Source organism: Bufo gargarizans, chromosome 6 (genome assembly GCF_014858855.1).
Source record: "Bufo gargarizans isolate SCDJY-AF-19 chromosome 6, ASM1485885v1, whole genome shotgun sequence".
Classification (NCBI taxonomy): Eukaryota; Metazoa; Chordata; class Amphibia; order Anura; family Bufonidae; genus Bufo; species Bufo gargarizans.
Window position 1 is genome coordinate 26,705,104 of NC_058085.1, and position 24,452 is coordinate 26,729,555.

A 24,452-nucleotide genomic window follows, 5' to 3' on the forward strand; every position below is an offset into this window, starting at 1 on the left:
GGACATGACAGAGACTCCGCTGTAGTAACTGAACATTACACATACACAGCTCTGCTACATGGACATGACAGAGACTCAGCTGTAGTAACTGAACATCACACATACACAGCTCTGCTACATGGACATGACAGAGACTCAGCTGTAGTAACTGAACATCACACATACACAGCTCTGCTACATGGACATGACAGAGACTCAGCTGTAGTAACTGAACATCACACATACACAGCTCTGCTACATGGACATGACAGAGACTCCGCTGTAGTAACTGAACATTACACATACACAGCTCTGCTACATGGACATGACAGAGACTCAGCTGTAGTAACTGAACATCACACATACACAGCTCTGCTACATGGACATGACAAAGACTCCGCTGTAGTAACTGAACATTACACATACACAGCTCTGCTACACACACCCATACAACTCATTAGAGGCATATTACACAGCTTACTTGCAAACAGCCCAGCTATACAGCCATTACACACATACAGCTCAGCTACATAAACATTACACACATATTGCTGAACTACACAGACATTACACACATATTGCTGAACTACATAAATATTACACACATACAGCTCATCCATATAAACATTACAGCTCTACAGCTCTGCTACATACAGACTGGAATTACAATCTGCACAGCAGCGCCCTGCATACACTGAGCAGCTAAACCTGGTCATGTGATCTCCATGACTCCGCCCACACATGATCACATGGTAATGACATCATCACAGGTCCTTTACTTCCTCTTGCAGCACAGCATGGAGCCTGACTCCTCCCACACATGATCACATGGTCATGACATCACCACAGGTCCTTTACTTCCTCCTGCAGCCCAGCCTAGAGCTGACTCCTCCTACACATTATCACATGGTCATGACATCACCACAGGTCCTTTACTTTCTCCTGCAGCTCAGCCTAGAGCTGACTCCGCCCACACATGATCACATGGTTATGACATCATCACAGGTCCTTTACTTTCTCCTACAGCACATCCTGGAGTCTGACTCCGCTCACACATGATCACATGGTCATGACATCATCACAGGTCCTTTACTTCCTCCTGCAGCACAGAGAAGGACACGCTCCATCCAGGTAAGAGGAGCGCTCCCAGCGCCGCACATGTAAGGCCTGTTCAGACCTGCGTTATAGATCCAGCACGGAGCGGCCTTCAGGACCTTTATACCTTCCCATTAGGGATGAGCAAATCGACTTCGGATGAAACATACGAAGTCAATTCTCATAAAAGTTTGTTCTAATACTGTACGTACGGAGCAGGAGCTCTTTGCAGTATCAGAATGTATTGGCTCCAATGTTTTTTTACAGTACAAATTAATTCATGATGTTATTACGTGAAGTCACGTGAGACTTCGCAAAGCAATAACTTAGGCTCATCAGAGCCAATACATTCTATTACTGTTCAGAGCTCCTGCTCCGTACAGTATTAGAATGAAGTTTTATGCAAATTGACTTTGGAAGTTTCATCCGCAGTCGATTCGCTCATCCCTGGTTCCCATACCTCCCAACTTTGTAAATTAACAAAAAGGGACAGATTGTGCGGAATACAAAGCGCGTGGCGGCAAATTTTTTCCACACTAGGCCACGCCTCTAACTCCGGCCAAAACATACCTATACACCGATCCCACCCAGTCCCCTTAATGCCCCCACACTGTATTTATGCCCACATTCCCCACTCGTCTCCATGACAGCACACACTGAGATTGACTTTCTCTGATAGGACAGGAAAACACACAGAGGTTAAACCCCCCCCCCCCCACCCCTCATCGCCAGTGTATTCTCCTGTCCTACCAGGGAAGGAAGATCCAGAGAGGGGCTGGGAGCTCTTTGGGGTTCCTGGCAGCATTACTCCTAAGGACGTTTTACTTTACAGACCGAAGGTCGATTCCGGCGTGTTGGGCTCTCCCTCCTCCAGTAGGATTTGAGCCCGGGTCCCTGGTGAATGATGGGGCCCCAGCGACGTTCCCTCTTGCAGCGGTCCAGGTGGACTACATGTGGAGTGGTAGTGGCGGCTGGAGCGACACTAAGACGCGCTTCCCTCCAGCAGCCTTCCCACACGGGCACATGCCCAGTGGATATAAAGAGGGCAATGCTAGCTAGAAAATGGCGCCCAGCGGATCTTCACCCCTGTTGTGCCACTGGCGTTTCTGGTGGACGGGACGTGTTCAGCATGAGTGCCCCTACCACACCTGGCTCAGGATCTGAGCCCCCCACTACCCAGGGTCCAGTATCTTGAGTCAGGCACCCTTCATGTACTTTTGTTTCCCTGTAGTGGTTGACCCTTCTCTCCCTTATATATTTTCAGGGAGAAAAGGGAGTCTTCCTCCTCTTTTAAAGTTAAGACCAGGAAGTGCAGCTTTTTTTTAGTGTTCTGGGTCTAAACCACTGTGCAAGGAATGTACTGCTTCAGTTGTGAAATCTGAGTCCTCTTACCTGTTGGAGGACATCAAGTCTATGGTTAGAGAGGAGGTTTAATCAGCCCTGGCCTCACAAAAAAAGGAAGCTTCTCCTGTCCCCAGGCCCCCCTCCCTTAGACCTGGAATTTCTAGAGATCTTATTAGCGTGGGAAGTCATTCCGATTCCTGATCATTCGGACCCTGAGATCTTGGATATGATCCAGGAGTCCGATGAACATAACTAAATACAGGAGGTTTCTGTTTAACCCTGCAGACAATGAAGAGTTAATCAGAGCCTTCTTAAGAAGACGTGGGAAGCTACAGCAGCCTTTTTAAAGCGAGGGTTAGCGGCGACATGTGTGGCCCGTACCCTAAAGGCATGGCTGGAGCAGTTAGTTACACTTAGTTAATAAAACTCAGAGGTAACAGATCTTGGACAGCCTTCCCCTACTGAAGATGGACACTAGCTTCCTAGCAGAGTCCATAAGACTATCCGCCTGTACGGCGGTCCTGTCTAACACAATTAAAAGGTTCCTTTGGCTGAAGGCCTGGTCAGGGGATATGATGTCCAAGAGCAAGTTGATCTCTCTTCCGTTCCATGGCCAGTATGTATTCGGTCCTGACTAGAAAACGCCACTGACCGTACAAAAATGGGTTTCCGAAGACGGATCTAAAAACAGGAGGCATTTTTTTTAGTTACAAACCACAACCTCAGGATACCAAAACAGATAGAGGGAAATCGGGGAGGTGGAGCTATACAAAAGGGGGGGAAAGGGGGAAATTTCCTCTTCAATCCCAATAAGGGTCCATTCACACGAGCGAGTTTTCCGCGCAGGTGCAATGCGTGACGTGAACGCATAGCACCCGCACTGAATCCTGACCTATTAATTTCAATGGGTCTGTGTACATGAGCGTTGTTTTTCACGCATCAGTTCTGCGTGCGTGAAAATCGCAGCATGTTCTATATTCTGCGTTTTTCACGCAGCCCTGGCCCCATAGAAGTGAATGGGGCTGCGTGGAAAACGCATTGCATCTGCAAGCAAGGTCCGGGTGTGATGCGTTTTTCACTGATGGTTGCTAAGAGATGTTGTTTGTAAACATTCAGTTTTTTATGACGCGCGTAAAAAATGCATCAAAACGCATTGCACCCGCTCGGAAAAAACTGAACAACTAAATGCAACCGCAGACAAAACTGACTGAACTTGTTTGCAAAATAGTGCGAGTTTCACTGAACGCACCCTGAACGCATCCAGACCTAATCCGCAACGCCCGTGTGAAACCAGCCTAAGGGTCCATTCACACGTTCGTAAGTGTTTTGTGAATCCGCAATTTGTGGACGGCACATCGCCTGCACTATAATAGAATATGCCTAATCTTGTCCGCAATTGCGGACAAGATTAAGGCGTGTTCTATTTTTGGGCGGAAGCGGAAGTACGGATGCGGAAGTGCGGATCCGCAAATGTGGATGCGAATAGCACATTCCGGCCCCATCGAAAATGAATGGGTCTGCACATGTTCCGCAAAATTGCGGAACGGATGCCGACCCATTTTGCGGACGTATGAATGGACCCTAAAGGGGATTCCCTTCCTCCTCCAAGCAATGACGCCATCAGGGTTGGGGGAAGACTCGGCTCCTTCATAGATACCTGGGAGCGTGTCATCGCAGACCCTATTATCAACATTATAGGAGAAGGTTATGCGATAGAACTAATACTAAAGGAGGCGGAGCAGTAACAAATTAAAACTTAGCTTTTAATATACAGTCGTGGCCAAAAGTTTTGAGAATGATACAAATATTAGTTTTCACAAAGTCTGCTGCTAAACTGCTTTTAGATCTTTGTTTCAGTTGTTTCTGTGATGTAGTGAAATATAATTACACGCACTTCATACGTTTCAAAGGCTTTTATCGACAATTACATGACATTTATGCAAAGAGTCAGTATTTGCAGTGTTGGCCCTTCTTTTTCAGGACCTCTGCAATTCGACTGGGCATGCTCTCAATCAACTACTGGGCCAATTCCTGACTGATAGCAACCCATTCTTCCATAATCACTTCTTGGAGTTTGTCAGAATTAGTGGGTTTTTGTTTGTCCACCCGCCTCTTGAGGATTGACCACAAGTTCTCAATGGGATTAAGATCTGGGGAGTTTCCAGGCCATGGACCCAAAATGTCAACGTTTTGGTCCCCGAGCCACTTAGTTATCACTTTTGCCTTATGGCACGGTGCTCCATCGTGCTGGAAAATGCATTGTTCTTCACCAAACTGTTGTTGGATTGTTAGAAGAAGTTGCTGTTGGAGGGTGTTTTGGTACCATTCTTTATTCATGGCTGTGTTTTTGGGCAAAATTGTGAGTGAGCCCACTCCCTTGGATGAGAAGCAATCCCCACACATGAATGGTCTCAGGATGCTTTACTGTTGGCATGACACAGGACTGATGGTAGCGCTCACCTTTTATTCTCCGGACAAGCCTTTTTCCTGATGCCCCAAACAATCATAAAGAGGCTTCATCGGAGAATATGACTTTGCCCCAGTCCTCAGCAATCCATCCACCATATTTTCTGCAGAAGATCAATCTGTCCCTGATGTTTTTTTGGAGAGAAGTGGCTTCTTTGCTGCCCTTCTTGACACCAGGCCATCTTCCAAAAGTCTTCGCCTCACTGTGCGTGCAGATGCGCTCACACCTGCCTGCTGCCATTCCTGAGCAAGCTCTGCACTGGTGGCACTCCGATCCCGCAGCTGAATCCTCTTTAGGAGACTATCCTGGCGCTTGCTGGACTTTCTTGGACGCCCTGAAGCCTTCTTAACAATGAATTGAACCTCTTTCCTTGAAGTTGTTGATGATCCTATAAATTGTTGATTGATGTGCAATCTTAGTAGCCACAATATCCTTGCCTGTGAAGCCATTTTTATGTAACGCAATGATGGCTGCACGCGTTTCTTTGCAGGTCACCATGGTTAACAATGGAAGAACAATGATTTCAAGCATCACCCTCTTTTTAACAGGTCAAGTCTGCCATTTTAACCCAATCAGCCTGACATAATGATCTCCAGCCTTGTGCTCGTCAACATTCTCACCTGAGTTAACAAGACGATTACTGAAATGATCTCAGCAGGTCCTTTAATGACAGCAATGAAATGCAGTGGAAAGGTTTTTTGGGGATTAAGTTAATTTTCATGGCAAAGAAGGACTATGCAATTCATCTGATCACTCTTCATAACATTCTGGAGTATATGCAAATTGCTATTAGAAAAACTTAAGCAGCAACTTTTCCAATATGTAAAAACTCTCAAAACTTTTGGCCACGACTGTACAGTCAGGTCCATAAATATTGGGACATCGACACAATTCTAGCATTTTTGACTCTATACACCACCACAGTGGATTTGAAATGAAACGAACAAGCTGTGCTTTACCTGCAGACTGTCATCTTTAATTTGAGGGTATTTACATCCACATCAGGTGAACGGTGCAGGAATTACAACAGTTTGCATATGTGCCTCCCACTTGTTAAAGGGCTTCTGTCAGCCCACTAAACCGTTTTTTTTTTGTTTTGTTTACTAATAATCCCTACTACTGCGAGCTCCCTATACATAAGTTAAATAATAATTTTGGTTCAGTAGAATTTTATAAAAAGCTATTTTTAAAATATGTAAATTAACTTGCTACCAGCAAGTAGGGCGGCTACTTGCTGGTAGCAGCCGCATCCTCCGATCCTAATGACGCCCCCTCCGCATTGTGATTGACAGGGCCAGGGAATGGAATCGTTCTCTGCTGGCCCTGCCTGTTTGCATTCAAAATCCGGCGCCTGCGCCGCGGCCGTACCTATCTTCAATGTGCGCAGGCGCACTGAGAGGCGGCCGCTCGCTCGGCGCTCAATGCGCCTGCGCCGATGACGTCACATCTACACCCGGCGCAGGAGCATTGAGGACGGAGCGGCCGAGCGAGTGGCCGCCTCTCAGTGCGCCTGCGCACATTGAAGATAGGTACGGCCGCGGCGCAGGCGCCGGATTTTGATTGCAAACAGGCAGGGCCAGCAGAGAACGATTCCGTTCCCTGGCCCTGTCAATCACAATGCGGAGGGGGCGTCATTAGGATCGGAGGATGCGGCTGCTACCAGCAAGTAGCCGCCCTACTTGCTGGTAGCAAGGTAATTTACATATTTTAAAAATAGCTTTTTATAAAATTCTACTGAACCAAAAAAAAAAAAAAAACGGTTTAGTGGGGTGACAGAAGCCCTTTAAGGAACCAAAAGTAATAGGACAGAATAATAATCATAAATCAAACTTTCACTTTTTAATACTTGGTTGCAAATCCTTTGCAGTCAATTACAGCCTGAAGTCTGGAACGCATAGACATCAGCAGACGCTGGGTTTCATCCCTGGTGATGCTCTGCCAGGCCTCTACTGCAACTGTCTTCAGTTCCTGCTTGTTCTTGGGGCATTTTCCCTTCAGTTTTGTCTTCAGCAAGTGAAATGCAGCTCAATCGGATTCAGGTCAGGTGATTGACTTGGCCATTGTATAACATTCCACTTCTTTCCCTTAAAAAACTCTTTGCTTACTTTTGCAGTATGCTTTGGGTCATTGTCCATCTGCACTGTGAAGCGCCGTCCAATGAGTTCTGAAGCATTTGGCTGAATATGAGCAGATAATATTACCCGAAACACTTCAGAATTCATCCCTGCTGCTTTTGTCTGCAGTCACATCATCAATAAATACAAGAGAACCAGTTCCATTGGCAGCCATACATGCCCACACCATGACAGTACCACCACCATGCTTCACTGATGAGGTGGTATGCTTAGGATCATGAGCAGTTCCTTTCCTTCTCCATACTCTTCTCTTCCCATCACTCTGGTACAAGTTGATCTTTGTCTCATCTGTCCATAGGATGTTGTTCCAGACTGTGAAGGCTTTTTTAGATGTCGTTCGGCAAACTCTAATCTGGCCTTCCTGTTTTTGAGGCTCACCAATGGTTACATCTTGTGGTGAACCCTCTGTATTCACTCTGGTGAAGTCTTCTCTTGATTGTTGACTTTGACACACATACACCTACCTCATGGTGTTTTCCGTGGTCTTCCGGGTCTTTTGGTGTTGCTGAGCTCACCGGTGCGTTCCTTCTTTTTAAGAATGTTCCAAACAGTTGTTTTGGCCACGCCTAATGTTTTTACTATCTCTCTGATGGGTTTGTTTTGTTTTTTCAGCCCTAATGATGGCTTGCTTCACTGATAGTGACAGCTCTTTGGATCTCATCTTGAGAGTTGGCAGCAACAGATTCCAAATGCAGATAGCACACTTGACATGAACTCTGGACCTTTTATCTGCTCATTGTAATTGGGACAATGAGGGAATAACACACACCTGGCCATGGGACAGCTGAGAAGCCAATTGTCCCTTTACTTTTGCCCCTAACAAGTGGGAGGCACATATGCAAACTGTTGTAATTCCTACACCGTTCACCTGATTTGGATGTAAATACCCTCAAATTAAAGCTGACAGTCTGCAGTTAAAGCACATCTTGTTCGTTTCAATTCAAATCCATTGTGCTGTTGTATAGAGCCACAAATGTTACAATTGTGTTGATGTCCCAATATTTATGGACCTGACTGTATATACATTCTCCCTACTCAGAGAATAAAAGACCCCTTACAAACAAACAATAGACACATATGTGTGGGCCCTAAATTGGTGTGATACCAATCATTGGCAGCACACCAGGCTATGTGCAGTCTTACCTGGGCCTAAATGCTCAATAGTAAAGACACACAGAGGACAAGTAGTGAAGTCCCTATGCCCCAGTCCCAATTGCGCGATACCAGAACTAAGGAGACGCTAAAAAAAACGGAATGGTCTTACAGTTTTTTTGTTGAGGCTTCACTTGTTCACAACATATAGTTGGTGAAGGAGGTGGTCACGTAAAGGGGGCTTGTCACTTGGATGTCCCATTGGTGATAGAAGCATCCGAGACTTAGGTCAGACGTGGTGGTAAGTTGGCCTCAAAGAAAGAGAGACTTTCCCTGATACGGCCCTGCTTGACCTATTTGGCCCTAGTGACCTAACACGGGGTCTGTTCCCCGCAAGGGGTGGCCCCGTCCAGAACCTTGCCCTGATAAGAAATCCCTATGAAGCCCTATGAAGCCCTAAAAAGGGGGGGTGACCAATAAATGGACTCCTAATATTAACAAGGCAAGGAGAAAAATATAACTGCAATATGTAGGCGCGTCCCGCAATATGTAGGCGATAGAACTAGAATCTCAAATTCCTAGGGGCAATAGAATGTTCCCAGTTCCCCTTTATTTCTAGTTCAGGACTATTATAAATATGAAGCCACTGAACAAACATATCACCTACCGCAGATTCAAAATTGAAACAGTGAAGTCTGCAGTGAAAACTCATCAAGAAGGGGGCTATGATGGCCACGATAGACCTCAAGGTTGCTTACTTTCACATCCCGATGCATCCTCAATCCAGGAAGTATCACAGTACAGATGGAAGGAAGGGTTCATCATTATCAGTTCAACTGCCTTTATTTCAGAATAGCTTCTGCCCCTCGCATCTTCTCCAAAGTCGAGGCAGAAATAGTGGCCTCCTTAAGCCGGAAGGTAATACTGATAGTTCCATATCTGGACGATCTGTTAGTCATAGCGCAAAGTACAGATCTGCTTCAATCGCATATCCAGGTGGTCCTTGCTCATCTTCAGGATCTTGGCTGGATAGTCAATTGGGAGAAGTCCAGCCTTCTTCCAGCCAATCGGAGAGTTTTTCTGGGCATCCTTCTAGATTCCATCCTCCAGAAATATTTCCTACCCTCCTCTGAAGGTCAAAATCTGGTAATTCCTGGAAGGTCTGGCGTGCTCTGTAAAAGAAGGCATGAATATTCTGGTTCATCTATCGTCATGTATCCCTGCGTTTGCCTGGGCTCAACACCACATGAGACCCCTGCAACATCTGATCCTCAGAAAATGGAACAGGTCTCAGGCTAACTCTGGACCAGAAGATATATCTACCCAGGGAAGTAAAAATCTCTTTACAGGTCTTTACAGTGGTGGCTCAGAGACAAAAATCTACAGACGGGGATTTGCTATAATCGGGAGGAAGTTTTCTAATTGACAACGGACGCTAGCTCCTGGGGCTCGGGCGCCCTTGCAGCCGGGAATTCCTTCCAATTGACTTGGTCCGAATCTCAGAGGGGGATGTCATCCAATTACAGGGAGCTTCGGGCAATATGGGAAGGTCTAAAAGCAACACAGACCCAGTCAAGAAACCGTCATGTACTGGTCCACTCGGACAACTCCACAGCAGTGGCCTTCATCTGTCATCAAGGGGGTACGAGGCATGGTCATCTAAAGAGTCTTTCAAGACAGACAGTCTCGTGGGCAGAAAATAATCTAAAATCCCTTGCAGTGGTACACTTAAACGGCTCCCTCAATCGAAGGGTAGATTTTTTTTCTTTTTTTTTCAGTCGGCAGGGACTAGATCCAGGTGAATGGTCTCTTTCTAAGGCTACTTTCACACTAGCGTTCGATCGGATCCGTTCTGAACGGATCCGATCATAATAATGCAGACGGAGGCTCCGTTCAGAACGGATCCGTCTGCATTATTTTTAGCATATAACAGCTAAGTGTGAAAATAGCCTCGCACGGATCCGTCCAGACTTTCAATGTAAAGTCAACGGGGGACGGATCCGCCTGAAGATTGAGCCATATTGTGGCATCTTCAAACGGATCCGTCCCCATTGACTTACATTGTAAGTCTGGACGGATCCGCACGGATCCGCACGCCTCCGCACGGCCAGACGGACACCCGAACGCTGCAAGCAGCGTTCAGCTGTCCGCCTGTCCGTGCGGAGGCGAGCGGAGCGGAGGCTGAACGCCGCCAGACTGATGCAGTCTGAGCGGATCCGCTCCATTCAGACTGCATCAGGGCTGGACGGCTGCGTTCGGGTCCGCTCGTGAGCTCCTTCAAACGGAGCTCACGAGCGGACCGACGAACGCTAGTGTGAAAGTAGCCTCAGAGAGCCTTTCAGAAGATCTAGGTTGAGGGGGGCAGTCCGAGTCTGGATCTTGCACTTGGATGATCGAGCAGCTCAGAAATATCTTTGCTGGGATGATGCTGATGGGGCAAAAAAAATACAAAGACAAATTCACTGATTACTGCACCAGCGGGACCTGGCTGAGCAACTGAGCCAGAGACTGCATTAGCAGGCCCTTGCACTCAGCCATAACGTGCTGGTGCAGTGATCAGTTAATCCACAGGCTCTTGCTTTGCACCTGAGCTTGAGCCTGCTGGTGCCTTGATTAGTGAGTCCTCTGACTCAGCTGCTTAGCCTCTGGACCAGCAGGCCCTGGCTGAGCACCTAACTCAGGGAGAATACAGGAGAGTTTAGCATAGTTCTTTACATTCTGATGTCGGTAGCTGCCTCTGCAGTCAGAAGAATGCAGCCACCTTGCATTGTAATTGATCCCATTACCCCGATGCAGAGCAAAGATCAGTGCTCTGCTGTCCACAGCTCCTTATCAGCTACCGACATGAAAAGCCGTAATGTGTATTCCAAAGCATTAGTTTTTTTTCAAAACGAAAAATTGCCTGACGCTGTACAGGCGTTATTGTGACCTCTGACTCCTTCACAAAATTTTGCCCACATTGTGCCCCGGTAATATGCCCACATTGTGCCCCCCAGTAATATGCCCGCATTGTGCCCCTCACAGAATGTAAAAAAATAAACACCACATACATACCTTCTTCCTAGAAGCAGCAGGACATCGGCTTCTCTAGTCTGTGAAGGAGGCAGAAGTGTGGAGAGTGCACTGTGGTTGTCACTAGGGATAAGCGAATCGATGTCCCTGTTGTGGGGAGGCGCCGTGGATGTCCCTGTTGCAGGGAAGGCGCCGTGGATGTCCCTGTTGCAGGGGGAAGGCGCCGTGGATGTCCCTGTTGCAGGGGGAAGGCGCCGTGGATGTCCCTGTTGCAGGGGGAAGGCGCCGTGGATGTCCCTGTTGCAGGGGGAAGGCGCCGTGGATGTCCCCGTTGCAGGGGGAAGGCGCCGTGGATGTCCCCGTTGCAGGGGGAAGGCGCCGTGGATGTCCCTGTTGCAGGGGGAAGGCGCCGTGGATGTCCCCGTTGCAGGGGGAAGGCGCCGTGGATGTCCCTGTTGCAGGGGGAAGGCGCCGTGGATGTCCCCGTTGCAGGGGGAAGGCGCCGTGGATGTCCCCGTTGCAGGGGGAAGGCGCCGTGGATGTCCCCGTTGCAGGGGGAAGGCGCCGTGGATGTCCCCGTTGCAGGGGGAAGGCGCCGTGGATGTCCCCGTTGCAGGGGGAAGGCGCCGTGGATGTCCCCGTTGCAGGGGGAAGGCGCCGTGGATGTCCCCGTTGCAGGGGGAAGGCGCCGTGGATGTCCCCGTTGCAGGGGGAAGGCGCCGTGGATGTCCCTGTTGCAGGGGGAAGGCGCCGTGGATGTCCCCGTTGCAGGGGGAAGGCGCCGTGGATGTCCCTGTTGTGGGGGGTGGAAAGAATTCCCAGCGAGTGGTCGTTTTCTTCAATCAAATGCTCTTTATTTTATCCATACATCAGCCTTCATCAGTTAATTCTGGACGGGCCGTAATGCGTCCATTGCTATATGTTCTGATGTATAGATAAAATAAAGACCATTTGATTGAAGAAAACGACCCCTCGCTGGGAATTCTTTCCATACGCTGTGTATCCATTTCCTTCCCGTGCTGGCGTCCACTGGGTCAGAGTGCCGACGACTTGGTATATGCTTCCCTGTTGTGGGGGGGGCGCCGTGGATGCCGCTGTTGTGTGTGGGGGACACTGTGGATTTCCCTGTTGTGGGGGGGGGGCCGTGGATGCCCCTGTTGTGTGTGGGGGGCACCGTGGGTGTCCCTGTTGTGGGGGGGGGGTGCCGTGGATGCCCCTGTTGTGAGGTCTGAGTTCTCATACTGAACCTCCAGAAGTCTTCTCCACCACCGATCAGCCGTGCAGACTCTACATCATGTAGGTATTTGCATTAAACCTCCATCTTTATTGTGTGCGATGGTGAATAGTGATGAGTGTCGGGGGCAATATTCGAATTCACGATATTTTGCGAATATTTGGTAGAATATTCATCATATATTCGAGAATTTGCGAATATGGTCTTGATTGTGAAAATCGGCAATGTAATATGCGCATAATGCGCTCACGGTACAAGCGTGGGTCACTTTTGCCACATTTTTCAAGCTGCTAGATGTTTCCTGAGACTGGAGAAAATGGTTGGCCCGGCAGAACATTACAATAGCTTTATATGCAGATAGATTTCTCCAATATATTCGCAATTGCGAAATCGGCACTAGAGATGCAAATATTTTGGCGCAATACGTGCAACTTCACATTTTAACAGGTCTGACTACTTATTAGCGATTGGTGCACTAAGTATTGTTGTGAACTTGTGACATCACAGCACTATGAATGTAGCATGTATGTATGGACAGCTACACTATCTCCCACTAACTTTCTGTAATATATATATATATATATATATATATATAACTATCTAATGTAAAGACACAGGAAAGCAGAGAGCACAGCAATAACACTGTGGTTTCTCTCAGATCTGCAAAATACTACATACAATGGCTGCTGGGGAGGTTCTTATATAGTAAGGGGTCGGCAACTTTCCTATTGGTTGCTAGGGATGTTGCTAAGCTCAGACAAAGACACTGCAGCCTTCTCATTGGCCCACAAGCAAGAAGGGAGGTTACTGATGAAAAAAAAATTGAATATTCGCGATTACGAATATATATATCACTATATTCAAAATATTAGCAAATTCTCAAAGTGCCGATATTCGCGATTAATATTCGTGATGCATTAATATTCCACCTCTGTCTGCGGAGTCTTTATTCCATCGGCTGCGCAGTGCGGCGGAGGTACTGCAGAGTGCAGGGCAGGGCATCGGGTAAGGCCACGTTCACACCAGAGAATGCCAGGGATCGGCCGGACAGAATATTCTGCGTGCAGCGGTATTTGTTGTGTAGACCCCGGATCTCTGCCGGACCCCATTATACTGAGTGGGAGCAGGCGGCAGCGGGGTGCACCATGTGACGGTAGGTGCACTGCCCATCATGTTATAGATACATTTCTTTAGATACGTGGGTTTATACGGACATAACACGTTTTTGTTTTGGAGCCCTGATAAAGTGGAGGGATTTTCTGGTTGTGCAGTTTCTGTTGCAGCTGCAGTTATTTCTGAGCGATCCTTACAGACTTGTTCAGACTAGAACTGTATTTGACGCTGTTTGCTGCGCGAGGTGCACATTGTATGCTTGTAGCTGAAGGACACTGAGATCCGTGAGAATTAGTGACCGCCATAACCCACAAAGGTGCAGAGCGGTTCCTTATACAATGCCTAGTGCACCGCCGTGCTTGCCGTATAGAAAGGGCAGGCAGTGGTGCCTGCACTTTCACACAATTTCATATAATTGTGGTGTAAATAGCAAATTTGTAGATCACTTCATTTATCCACCTGGAAAAACATCTCGCACACTGGGTTGTCACTTCCACATAAGTTGCCGTCCGCTGCTTGTTGTCAGACAAGATCCATCCCCAGTAACATAGACTCACAAGATGGCGAACAGGAAACTATCCTGAAGAAATATCAATGCCCCCATAGTATTAGTGCTCCTCAGTCCCACCAATAGTAATTTCCTTCTAGAGTGCCCCCTATAGGAATAATGCTCCCCAAGAGTGCCTCCATTAGTAGAATAGCCCTCTTGTATTTATACTGCCTCCTACTGTTATAATGCTCTCCCTGAAGTGCCCCCAATATTTATACTGCCCCTACTATTATAATGATCTTCCTGAAGTGCCCACAGTATTTATACTGCCCCCTACTGCCAGTAGTTATATTCCCCCCTTTAGTGTCCTCAGAAATTATAATTCCTCAGCCCCTCCAATATACAGAACCATGTAAACAACATCACCCCGGGGGGCGTGGCCAGCAGCCAAGATGGCCAGACGTATTTAGAGAGAGCTCCGCGGCTGGCAGCACAGACTAGGATAAATCCTGGCTAATCCGTAGCCATCTGTACCCAAGCACCCTCCTGATTGAGCCCTCCAGTGCACAGTCTCCGGTATGGTGAGGCCTGAATGGAGAGGCACGGCGAGCTGTGCCGGGAGCCGCTCCGAGGACCTGGACAGGAGCCCCGTGCAAGGTCAGAGTAAAAGGCCCATGGCATGCTCTACTGCACTAGACCTGGCGAGGCACACAGGGATAGGAGCAGGAATCGGCAGGCAAGATACCTGTAGCAGGGAAGCGAGGCCATCCTCAGAGACCGCTAGTTGAAATTTCCTGCCAGGCAGCCATCTTGGCGGCATCTCTGCCACACTAGAGAGAGAGAGCAGGAGCCTGCACACCCTCAAATCCCTGCAGCAGTACACACAGGACTCCTCCTGACTACGCCTCAGCCTAGATATAGTTCCCTGCATAGAAATCCAAGAAGGCAGGATCAGATTGCCTGATAATATACCCAGCTTATTGAGAAAGTGTCAGACATCCTGGGACATTATAATCCCTAACTCTGCTATCAACCTTACTAATAAATATATAGTACGCTACATCTTCAGTGCCTTGAAAGCTACTCCGATTATTGCAGAACTGTTTACCCTTTTTGATACAACAATGGGGCCACAAAAAGCTCAGAGCGCTGCTGATAAATTGCATGAATTTGCTAGACAACCGGAAGATGGAGCGCGGTCGCCATTACCGCAGCGGAATATGCACACTAGAGCAAGTACAGCGTCGGACGTACCGACTCGAGCAACTTCCCAGGAGGGTGATTATGAAAAACTCACTCCTAAACAAGTAACCCCTCAGGTTCTGGAAGCCATTACTGCGTGCAAGAATTCCCTCACAGGAAAATTGGACGAAGTTAAGATTCATCTGGGACTATTACGTCAAGACCTGCATAGTCTGTGAGAAAGGGTTCAGCACACTGAAGAACGCATATCCCGCATAGAGGATTCCACCGCCTCTGTTCCAAGAGCCATTTCTAATCTTAATACCAAAGCAGAGCAATGGAGGCAGAAATCGGACAACTTAAAAACTAGGCTCCACAGAAACAACATCAGAATCATCGGATTGCGTGAAAGAGCCGAAGGCAGGGCGCCAGAAGAGTTTGTAGAAAATTGGATGAAGGACCTTTTTCCGGATGTACATTTTTCTTCAGCATATGTGGTAGAACGAGCACATAGAGTGCCAGCCAAACCCCTTCCACCAGGGGCACCACCTCGCCCCATGCTTGCAAGATTTGTCCACTGCAAGGACAGAGACAGGATACTGGCTCTAGCTAGAAGGCGACAAGAAATTAAATATGAAAATGCCAGAGTCTCCATCTTTCCAGATTTCTCTATGGAATTATAGAAACAACGCACTACTTTCATGGATGTCAAGAGACATTTGAGAGAAGCTAACATCCTGTACGCCATGGGCTATCCTGCCAAGCTCAGAGTGGTAGACTGCGACAGAGCGGTCTTCTTTACCTCCCCTGGAGAAGTCTCCGAATGGCTGGCCCTATGAACAAAGTTTGTTGTAATTTTCCATAACTCATCCCTCATATTTCGCCTTACTTTTGTACCATACTTCTTCTTCGCGAGGAGTGCACAAACAACTATGTTGGCGGGTGAAAGACCTGGTCATTGATTCAGACGGCAGATATGTCTTTGTATACTCTCTAATTGACAATGTACAATATGCATTATTAGGAATTTACAACCCACCCCAGGTTCCATGCAGGTTTTACATATGGCGGCTACTTTTGCAGCCACGTATAAACAAGCTTTGGTCATTTGCATGGGAGATCTCAACATGACGCTGGACCCCTCTCTTGTTCGCTTTTTGGACAATGCAGATACGATAACCACAAGGAATCCCTCCTGACTCAGCAGGTTTCTGATGGAATTTAGATGGTTGGACCTCTGGAGAGCTAAATATCCCACAGACAGGGTGTACTCCTACCACACAACTCCCTAACCCGTATAGACTATATGTTAGGTAATGCAATAGTGATGTTAAACCTTTTGTGCGATAACATAGGGGGATATCAGATCATTTGCCGATACTGAGCACTCTGATGCAGGGCACACCCTCAGTAAGGTATAGGATGAATATACATCCATTCTGGCTGAACCTTTTGAGATCAGCGGATGGAATCCCTTACTAATTACGCGAGTTTCTGGAACTACACTGAAGCCTAACTTAGGCATTTCTTCGAGGGTCCTTGCACTCCAATATTTCTTTTATAAAAAAGGATACCAAACGTTCAGAGGTGGAGCTGGAGGCCTTATGCACCACACTAGAACAGATATATATTTATCACCCGACAGACGCCAACAGAACTGCTTGGCTTCAAGCGGGCAGACAATATATAGCGACACTTAAAGACAAAGCTGATAGGCAGACAGCGTTCGAGCTGGGTAATCAGTCAGCTAAATTACTGGCTCTATTAGTTTGTCATAATTCATCCTCCTCAACGATCTTAAGATACTTTCACACTCTTGTTTGGTGCGGAGCCGTCATGGATCTGCACAGATGGATCCGTTCAGATAATGCAAACGTCTGCATCCGTTCAGAACGGATCCCTTCGTATTTGAGGATATAGAGGATGATAGAACAGGCGGCACTCACCAGCGTTGATAGATGGTTCCTTTATTCGTATAAAAGTTAAAGGGTGAACACTTCGGGCTGGAGCGTATGGTGCGGTAAGGCACAGCTGAAGTCAGCGGTGACGGCAGTTTCGCACTAACTTGCACATCGTCAGGCCAGTGACTGAGTAGCGCTCACAGGCGCATCTTATATTCGTCACTGCGTCTGGTTGTCACAGAAACCAGGACGCTTAGACTTCTCTGCAGCCGCCCACACGATCGAGCCCAGCTGAATACAATAACATCTTTACAGCTGCAGAACTGAAGGTTAAATGAACACACTTGAAATTGCCCCTGGGTCTCCTTGATGACAGCCAATTGCTAGTCACTTTATTCTTTATCACTTTAGAGATCTATCAGGGTGAATAGGACAAGGGATGAAAAAAAAATCCCAGGTTCTGGCCCCTAAGGGGGTTATAAATAAAAAGTGTAAAAAAAAACAAAACACCTAATCGTTAAGTATGAATCACCCCCTTTCCCAATTTCACATATAAAATGTATAAACAATAAATAAACATATTACATATCGGCACATCAGAAAAGTCCAAACTATTAAAATATTAAAAAAATCTATGCGGTGAACGCCGGAACAGAAAAAATTAATAAAAATTGTGCGATACGCCATTTTAAAAAATGCGGAATGCACGTGCCTTTTTTGGTTTATTTTTGGGCGTGGTATCGAATGGTATCGAAACCGAATAAAAAAAATTGTATCGCAACAACTCTAGCTCCAGCACTGAGGCTCCTGTGGTCTCCGTCAGTCTGTTTACATCACTGCAACGACAATATTGGTTGGAGCTCCTATGGCAGTATGTATATCACCTGACCATTGAGGCCTAGGCTGGTCTATGGTGGTCACGTGCTGTTCATACTGGCATCACTGATGATGTCTTCTATTGGCTGTAGGGTCATGTGAAGGTGTGAAATACCATGAAACTGCCTTGACCTCACACATTTTGTTTCGATCACTATAAAAAGAGAGAACACAAAATCTACACTTTATTATCTCCTCCGATGTCTTCTCTTATTATCTCCAGTAATTGTATTTTACATGGGATTATTTTGGATTTTACATCTTCTCATCTTCTTTACATTCAGGTTCTTACAATATAGGATCGTCTCAGTGGAGATCTTCTATATAAGATCCTTCTTCTGATTGACCCGTCAAGGATGGACAGGGACAAGATGGCGGAGGGTATAATAAATCTCACCCTAGAGATCCTATTCCGGCTTACTGGAGAGGTGAGAGATTCTGATGCTGTCACATCTTATCTATGTTACTAACAGATGTACATGACTGGAGAGGTGAGGGACTCTGGAGATGTATGGAGGGATAGTTATTACTGTCTCTCTCCATAACTAGGACTACACAGTAGTGAAGAAGACCTCTAGTGAGCACTGTCAGGCCCCTGTGTCTGAAGGATGGGGAAGAACCCTGAGCCCAATCACGGGGCCTCCACCTCACCCCCTGATACATAAGGAAATCAATAGAGAGAAGATCCTAGAACTCACCAACAAGATGATTGAGCTGCTGACTGGAGAGGTGACACTGCTGGGAATGCTGGGACATTATACAGGAACGCTATGAAGGGATCTGGGTGATGACTGTATCATTGTGTTGTCAGGTTCCTATAAGGTGTCAGGATGTCACAGTCTATTTCTCCATGGAGGAGTGGGAGTATTTAGAAGAACACAAAGAACAGTACAAGGACGTCATGATGGAGGATCACCGGCCTCTCACATCACCAGGTAATAGACATGACTAAATACACATGTCCTCTCGTTATTTGTATGTAAGAAATGAATTCAGTCCCTGGATGTATTTCCTACAGTAAAGAAGAAGAGAAGAACATCGGAGAGATGTCCCAGTCCTCTTCTTCCACAGAAAGGTTCAGAAGAGCATCATAATGTCCCACAGGATGATCAGGTAGATGGAGATACGGTCTCGTGAAATATTCCCTATGATCTGTAGAAGGCTGTGAAGATCTTGTGTTGAGTCTTGTTTTATCCACCAGTATTATATGTTTTTTCCTTGTGTAATGAGAAAGGTGGAGATGGCAGGATTACAGCTGACCATAGACGTTACATGTTGTCTGGTTCTTCTCCCAATTTTCTGCCTGTACAGTCTTTTAAGATGGCTTCCTCTGTGGACTGCTGCAGATCTTTTGTGGTTGCACAATAGTGGCACAACAGTTTTTTGAGAGGTCTTCGGCGGGACCATACAATACTACAAATAGTCAACTATAGTTGTGCTCGGATTGTCAGCTTAAACATGAAAATCAGGAGATAACTGCATCATTATCTTTAAGGGTTTTGTAGTCTAGGGTGGCAGTACCAAGGCCATATCAATGATTTCATTCTAGCACATCTAGATACAAGTCACCCTTCTTACTTGCATAGAGTATAATATAATATTGTCAGTTGATTATTGTAAAAGCTATGTAGGATTATTTTCATCAGCAGCTATAATTCTAACTCACCAGCAGTTTTCTAAAGTTGCCCACACACACACTTCCATCAGGAGGTAGATTCTGTAGGTCTGTTTGTTAGCAAGCACCATCCTGTGCCAGAGGTAGAATAGTGGTTCCCTGCCTAAAAAAGATGTCCAATGAGCAAACTCTCCCTACATGTTTCACCAGTGTCCTGGCTTCATCAGGGGAGTTTGGGTTGTGCTAAGGGGAAGCTCAAGGACCTGCTACATTTTATTATAACCCTGCACCTGCCTTTTTTCCCAGCCAATAGTGAAGCCCCCCAGGACCAGGGAACCATTGGAAAAGCTATATAGGATTATTTTCATCAGCGCAAATTATGTCAACTCACCAGCAATTTTCTTGTTGCTCAGATGCCTCCATACATTTTGAACCTTTGATTATGGACACCTGGTCATGTGATCTCTAGTCTGACCTCCAGTCTGAGGCTTGCTGTCTCTCTCCTGTGTGGCTGACATCCTGTGATCTACAAGATTACAGCATCATTTATCAGATCCCTCTGGAGAGCTCCCTCCCCACCAGCTACTCCGCCTTGTCTTCTGTATGTCCCTAAACATATCATGCTGCTGAAGATATCATCTCTACATTATCCAATAAACTGGGGAATCATATATTTAAATGACAATTCCCTGAAATGATTATCTTCAGAATAAACATGAGCAAAGCAAGTCTAAACTAATCAGATTCAGTAAGACCCCAGTAGTGGAGGAGATCTTTCTCCACACCTAGGTTCTAATAGGAGCATGTATGTATGATCTGAACGTACCTACTTCTCTCTCCTTCCCCCGCTTAGGGCTGTGAGAAAGGAGTAAGGGGAGACCTCAGGAATGGTCACTCTTCTCACCTATGTATGACTGCTCACTAAAGCGAGTATTCACAAAATCGAGTGCTCCTCTGCTATTTTGGAAGAATCCAGTAGGTAACCTGTAGCCAGACCACATAGAGACCACTAGACCTGGGACATATTGGGTAATCTAGATACCTAAAATACTTGTGGATCAACCCCTCACCAGAATTTCAAGTGCAGTTTGAGCCAACACCTCACTGCAATATCCTATCAGATGATAGACGTGATCTGTACACCATAACATAATAGTGACAGCGGGACCCCCATAGTTTAATGGATCACACTTGTATTTCCTTTTAGCATAAATGGTAAAAGTTGTGTTTTATCTCAATAAGGGTGACCCTGTACAGGGACTATTTTTTTTTGTTATCAATCCTCTCATTCATTTTTCGTCGAGATCCCCCTCTACCGCTACGGTCACATGTTTACAGTTCTATGTGGTCACATGGTATTCCTGAACTGCTTCAACTGTATCTATACCATGTGACCACATGGAACTGGAAACATGTGACCATAGCGGGGACAAGCGCTCCATGGTAGAGCCACCAAAATGGGCAGTGGATGACAAGTTTAAGGACTGGACCACATGATGTTTGTGCAGGATTTACGCAGGGAAGAGAACAGAACTGGTGAATGAAGTACATTAGTGAGTTACATGAATATAAGGCCCTTCCCATAATGTGCAATTGCTCAGCATAGCAGCAGAATGCTATTTGGGGTGCTGTGCTGGCAATAAGCCTATGTAGCAACTTGAGGTTTTGAGAAAGAAACGCTGTACAAAAAAGAAAAGTTATAATTATGCCCTTACAGAGTCCATCTAAGTGAAAAAAAAGTTTAATTAAGCTATAATTGTGCCTCTGTCTTTAAATTAAAACACACTTGCAATTTTGCTAGTACCAGTTAATATTCTGTCTGTACCAAATCCCTGACTTTTCATTTATAGGCCTCACAATAATCTGTCTGGAAAATGGGAGAGTACTAAACGAAAGACCTTATGGCTTTATGATGTGTCATTTCTTTATTATTTCTACTATGTTATGAATGAATTGCTTGCCGTCTGCAGTAAGGGTACAGAGGGGTGGTAACCAGTTGGGGGGTGTACCTGCACAGACTGACTCTATCCAATCAGTGCTGCCATTTCCAGACTGTGCAGGTACACCCCTCTGTACCCTTACTGAAGGCTAATACCAATTCATTCATAACGTCTAGCAGGAATAATAAAGGAATGACACAACTCAGAGCCATAGGAATAGATTCCCCAGAATTGCTATAACATGGGGAATGCATGAAGCTATTAAAACATGTCAGGTCCTCTTTAATACTGGTAAGACAACCAGGACATTATTATTTCTGGGGACATTTAACTACTAGGACACTGTAGGGGGCCTTACAGGCTGTTTATAGCTATAGGGGTTTAGACGCTGCAGGTTTGTGTAGTGATCAGCGGCAGTGTACTACAACCCATTCAGACATATAATGGGAAGAGTGGGGGCCCTATCCAAAGTTTGCCCTGGGGCCCTTACAACTCTAGTTACACCACTGTGTCCTTATACTATAGACAGAGATAATCTGTTCTCCCCTGTCCTTTTGTAGTAAACAATGATGGGTGTTTTAGTGGTAATATAATAGATAATCAGTTCTCACCTCTCCTGTCCCTTATACTATATACAGTGATAAGCAGGGTGTTCCAGTGGTGATAGATAATCAGTTCTCACCTCTCCTGTGTTCTTCCCTGTCCCTTTTACTACGGTACAGTATCTTGATGCCTGCAGTCATCCCAAAACTTCTAGACAGAACTGGAAGACATCATTAAAGGGTTTGTTCAGGAATAAGTAACTTTTCACATGTGTCCGCAGCCTCTACTATGGAAAGAGTCATACGTACCTGCTACCCTCAGCTCCGGTTATGTGTGCCAGCTCCTGTATGCCCATCTTCCAGTAAATGGTGTTTGCTCCCTCGCCAGCACAGGCATGGTCACCTGCTTTACTGCAGCCAATGACTGGCTTTAGTGGTGATGTGTTTCTTGTGGACATGTTACCCCTGAATCCAGTCATTGGCTGCAGCAGAGCAGATGATTATGCCCATTCCTAGGAGGTAAACAAGCCATGGACCGAAAGAACTTTGGCTTACCGGCTTCACAGTCCTGGGGTGGCCAGCAAGGGCAACAGGTGCACAACCAATGTAATGTTATATACACACAATGTAATGTTAGGGATGGAATATAAGGGCTACTCTCCCTGCATTGTAAACTGGTTGGAATAATGAAGCAATCAGATTGGATTTATACAGGAGACCTGCAGATATTTGGGTCAGATAAGTCCTGCTGTCCGGTCATTTTTGGTCGTCTTTTCAGGTCGTATAAAACCTTCCACACGACTTCTCCAACCGTCTGATGACTTCTACAATATTTCTTTTACAGCTTGTGAATCCGGGTGAAGATCTGAACAATATTAATCCTACAGAGACATATGTGAGGGGTGATGAGCAGAGTACAGAGGACATTCCTACAGATAACCGTCCAGGTGAGTAGTGACCACTAAGTAACGCAGAGAGGTCTCTAATATTGTACTCCTTCACTGGATGATACAATTTTATGTTACATTTTTAGGATCTGTCTTCTATCCGTTGTTATATTCACCGATTCAGCTAAAATTCTAATTAAATATGGATGGAAATGTGACAGCGTTATAGGTTATACAGTATATATATGATGTATATAGTCCATCCTCAGGAGAAGTCATTAATATCAGATCTGAGGCAGATTCAACTCCAGGCAGCCTTGTCGGTCAGATGTATGGAGAGGATACAGTGCTCTGCGCGCTCTTTAAGCAGCAAGTGTGGCTGATTTTATATCGGCAAAACAATCGAATGCTTATATGAGCGCATAAGAGAACATGTCAACTCCATAACCTCTGGTGTAGGTTGCCCCAAGGTGATAGAGCACTTTTGAAAGGCACATGGAGGGGATGTTAGCTATTTGTCTTTTTTCAGGATTAGAGGTGGTACAATCACCGCCGCAGGGGGGTGATAGACACCGGGTCCTCTTACAACGGGAAGCGAGGTGGATCCTCCATACCCAAGCGGCGGACAAATTGGGCCTCAATGATAGAATTGACCTAAGTATGTACCTTTAAGAGTGTTTCTGCAATGCCGCTTTTACATTTGCTATGTTTTCTGTTTACCTTGTCTTTATGGGTTTTCTTGGGAAGCATCGTGGCAGCGTCACTGGTCACACAGGTAATGCATCGACTCCATCGCTTAAGAAGCAGCTGCGCTCTGACGCAGTAGCCTGACCAAGCGCGAAACGTCCGTCTCTAGCTCACCTGTGTGAAGCTCTTGGCTCTTGACAGATTAGTCCCATTCGAGTGAATGGGTATGAGCTGCAATGCCAAGCACAGCTACTATTCAACAGACGGCGCTGTGCTTGGTAAGCTGTGAGGAGGCTTTGTATTAACTGGAGCTCCGGTGAGCACTGAGGCTTCCTCAGACAGCTGATTGGTGGGGGTGCAGGGACTGAACCTCTGCTGATCTCATATTGATGACCTATGCTGAGGAAAATCTTGGAGAACCCCTTTAATGATTTGCAAATGATAAAAACAGAAACAAAATATGCAAAACATCTCGCTTTCTTCAGTATTGAGTATGAGAGCCACGTGCCTAAATACATTCACTTACACACCTTGGCATCCTACCAATGAGGTTACTAATGATTGTCTGAGGAATGTTCTGCCATGCTGAATGCATTTGGGCAAGCAAGTCATCAAGATCTGTTGCTGCTTCCTACAGTATCTCACAAAAGTCAGTCCACCACTCACATTTTTGTAAATATTTTATTCTGTCTTTTCATGGGACAACCCTGAAGATCTGACACTTTGATATAATGTAATGTAGTCTGTGTACAGCTTGCATAATGGTGTAAATTTGGTGTGCCCTCAAAATAACTCAACACACAGTTACTAATGTCTAAATTGCTGGCAACAAAAGTGATTACACCCCTAAGTGAAAATGGC

At 46.1% G+C, this 24,452-nt stretch overlaps 1 protein-coding gene and 1 long non-coding RNA gene across 2 annotated transcripts in view; both read left to right on the plus strand.

The window, feature by feature from the left end:
* Positions 1-1,053: 1,053 nt before the first annotated feature.
* Positions 1,054-18,515, plus strand: LOC122940520. Its single transcript, XR_006390346.1, has 3 exons — positions 1,054-1,110; positions 18,205-18,348; positions 18,470-18,515. It is a non-coding gene; the product is annotated as an uncharacterized LOC122940520 (long non-coding RNA).
* Positions 18,516-18,799: 284 nt separating this feature from the next.
* The window catches only part of LOC122940418 (oocyte zinc finger protein XlCOF22-like), a 29,790-nt gene continuing 24,137 nt past the window's right edge, over positions 18,800-24,452 (plus strand). Inside the window, exons 1-3 of the mRNA XM_044297090.1 lie at positions 18,800-18,855; positions 18,939-19,033; positions 22,862-22,964. Coding sequence (XP_044153025.1) covers positions 18,822-18,855; positions 18,939-19,033; positions 22,862-22,964 — 232 coding nt within the window. The 5' untranslated portion in view covers positions 18,800-18,821. The remainder of the gene's footprint in view (positions 18,856-18,938; positions 19,034-22,861; positions 22,965-24,452) is intronic.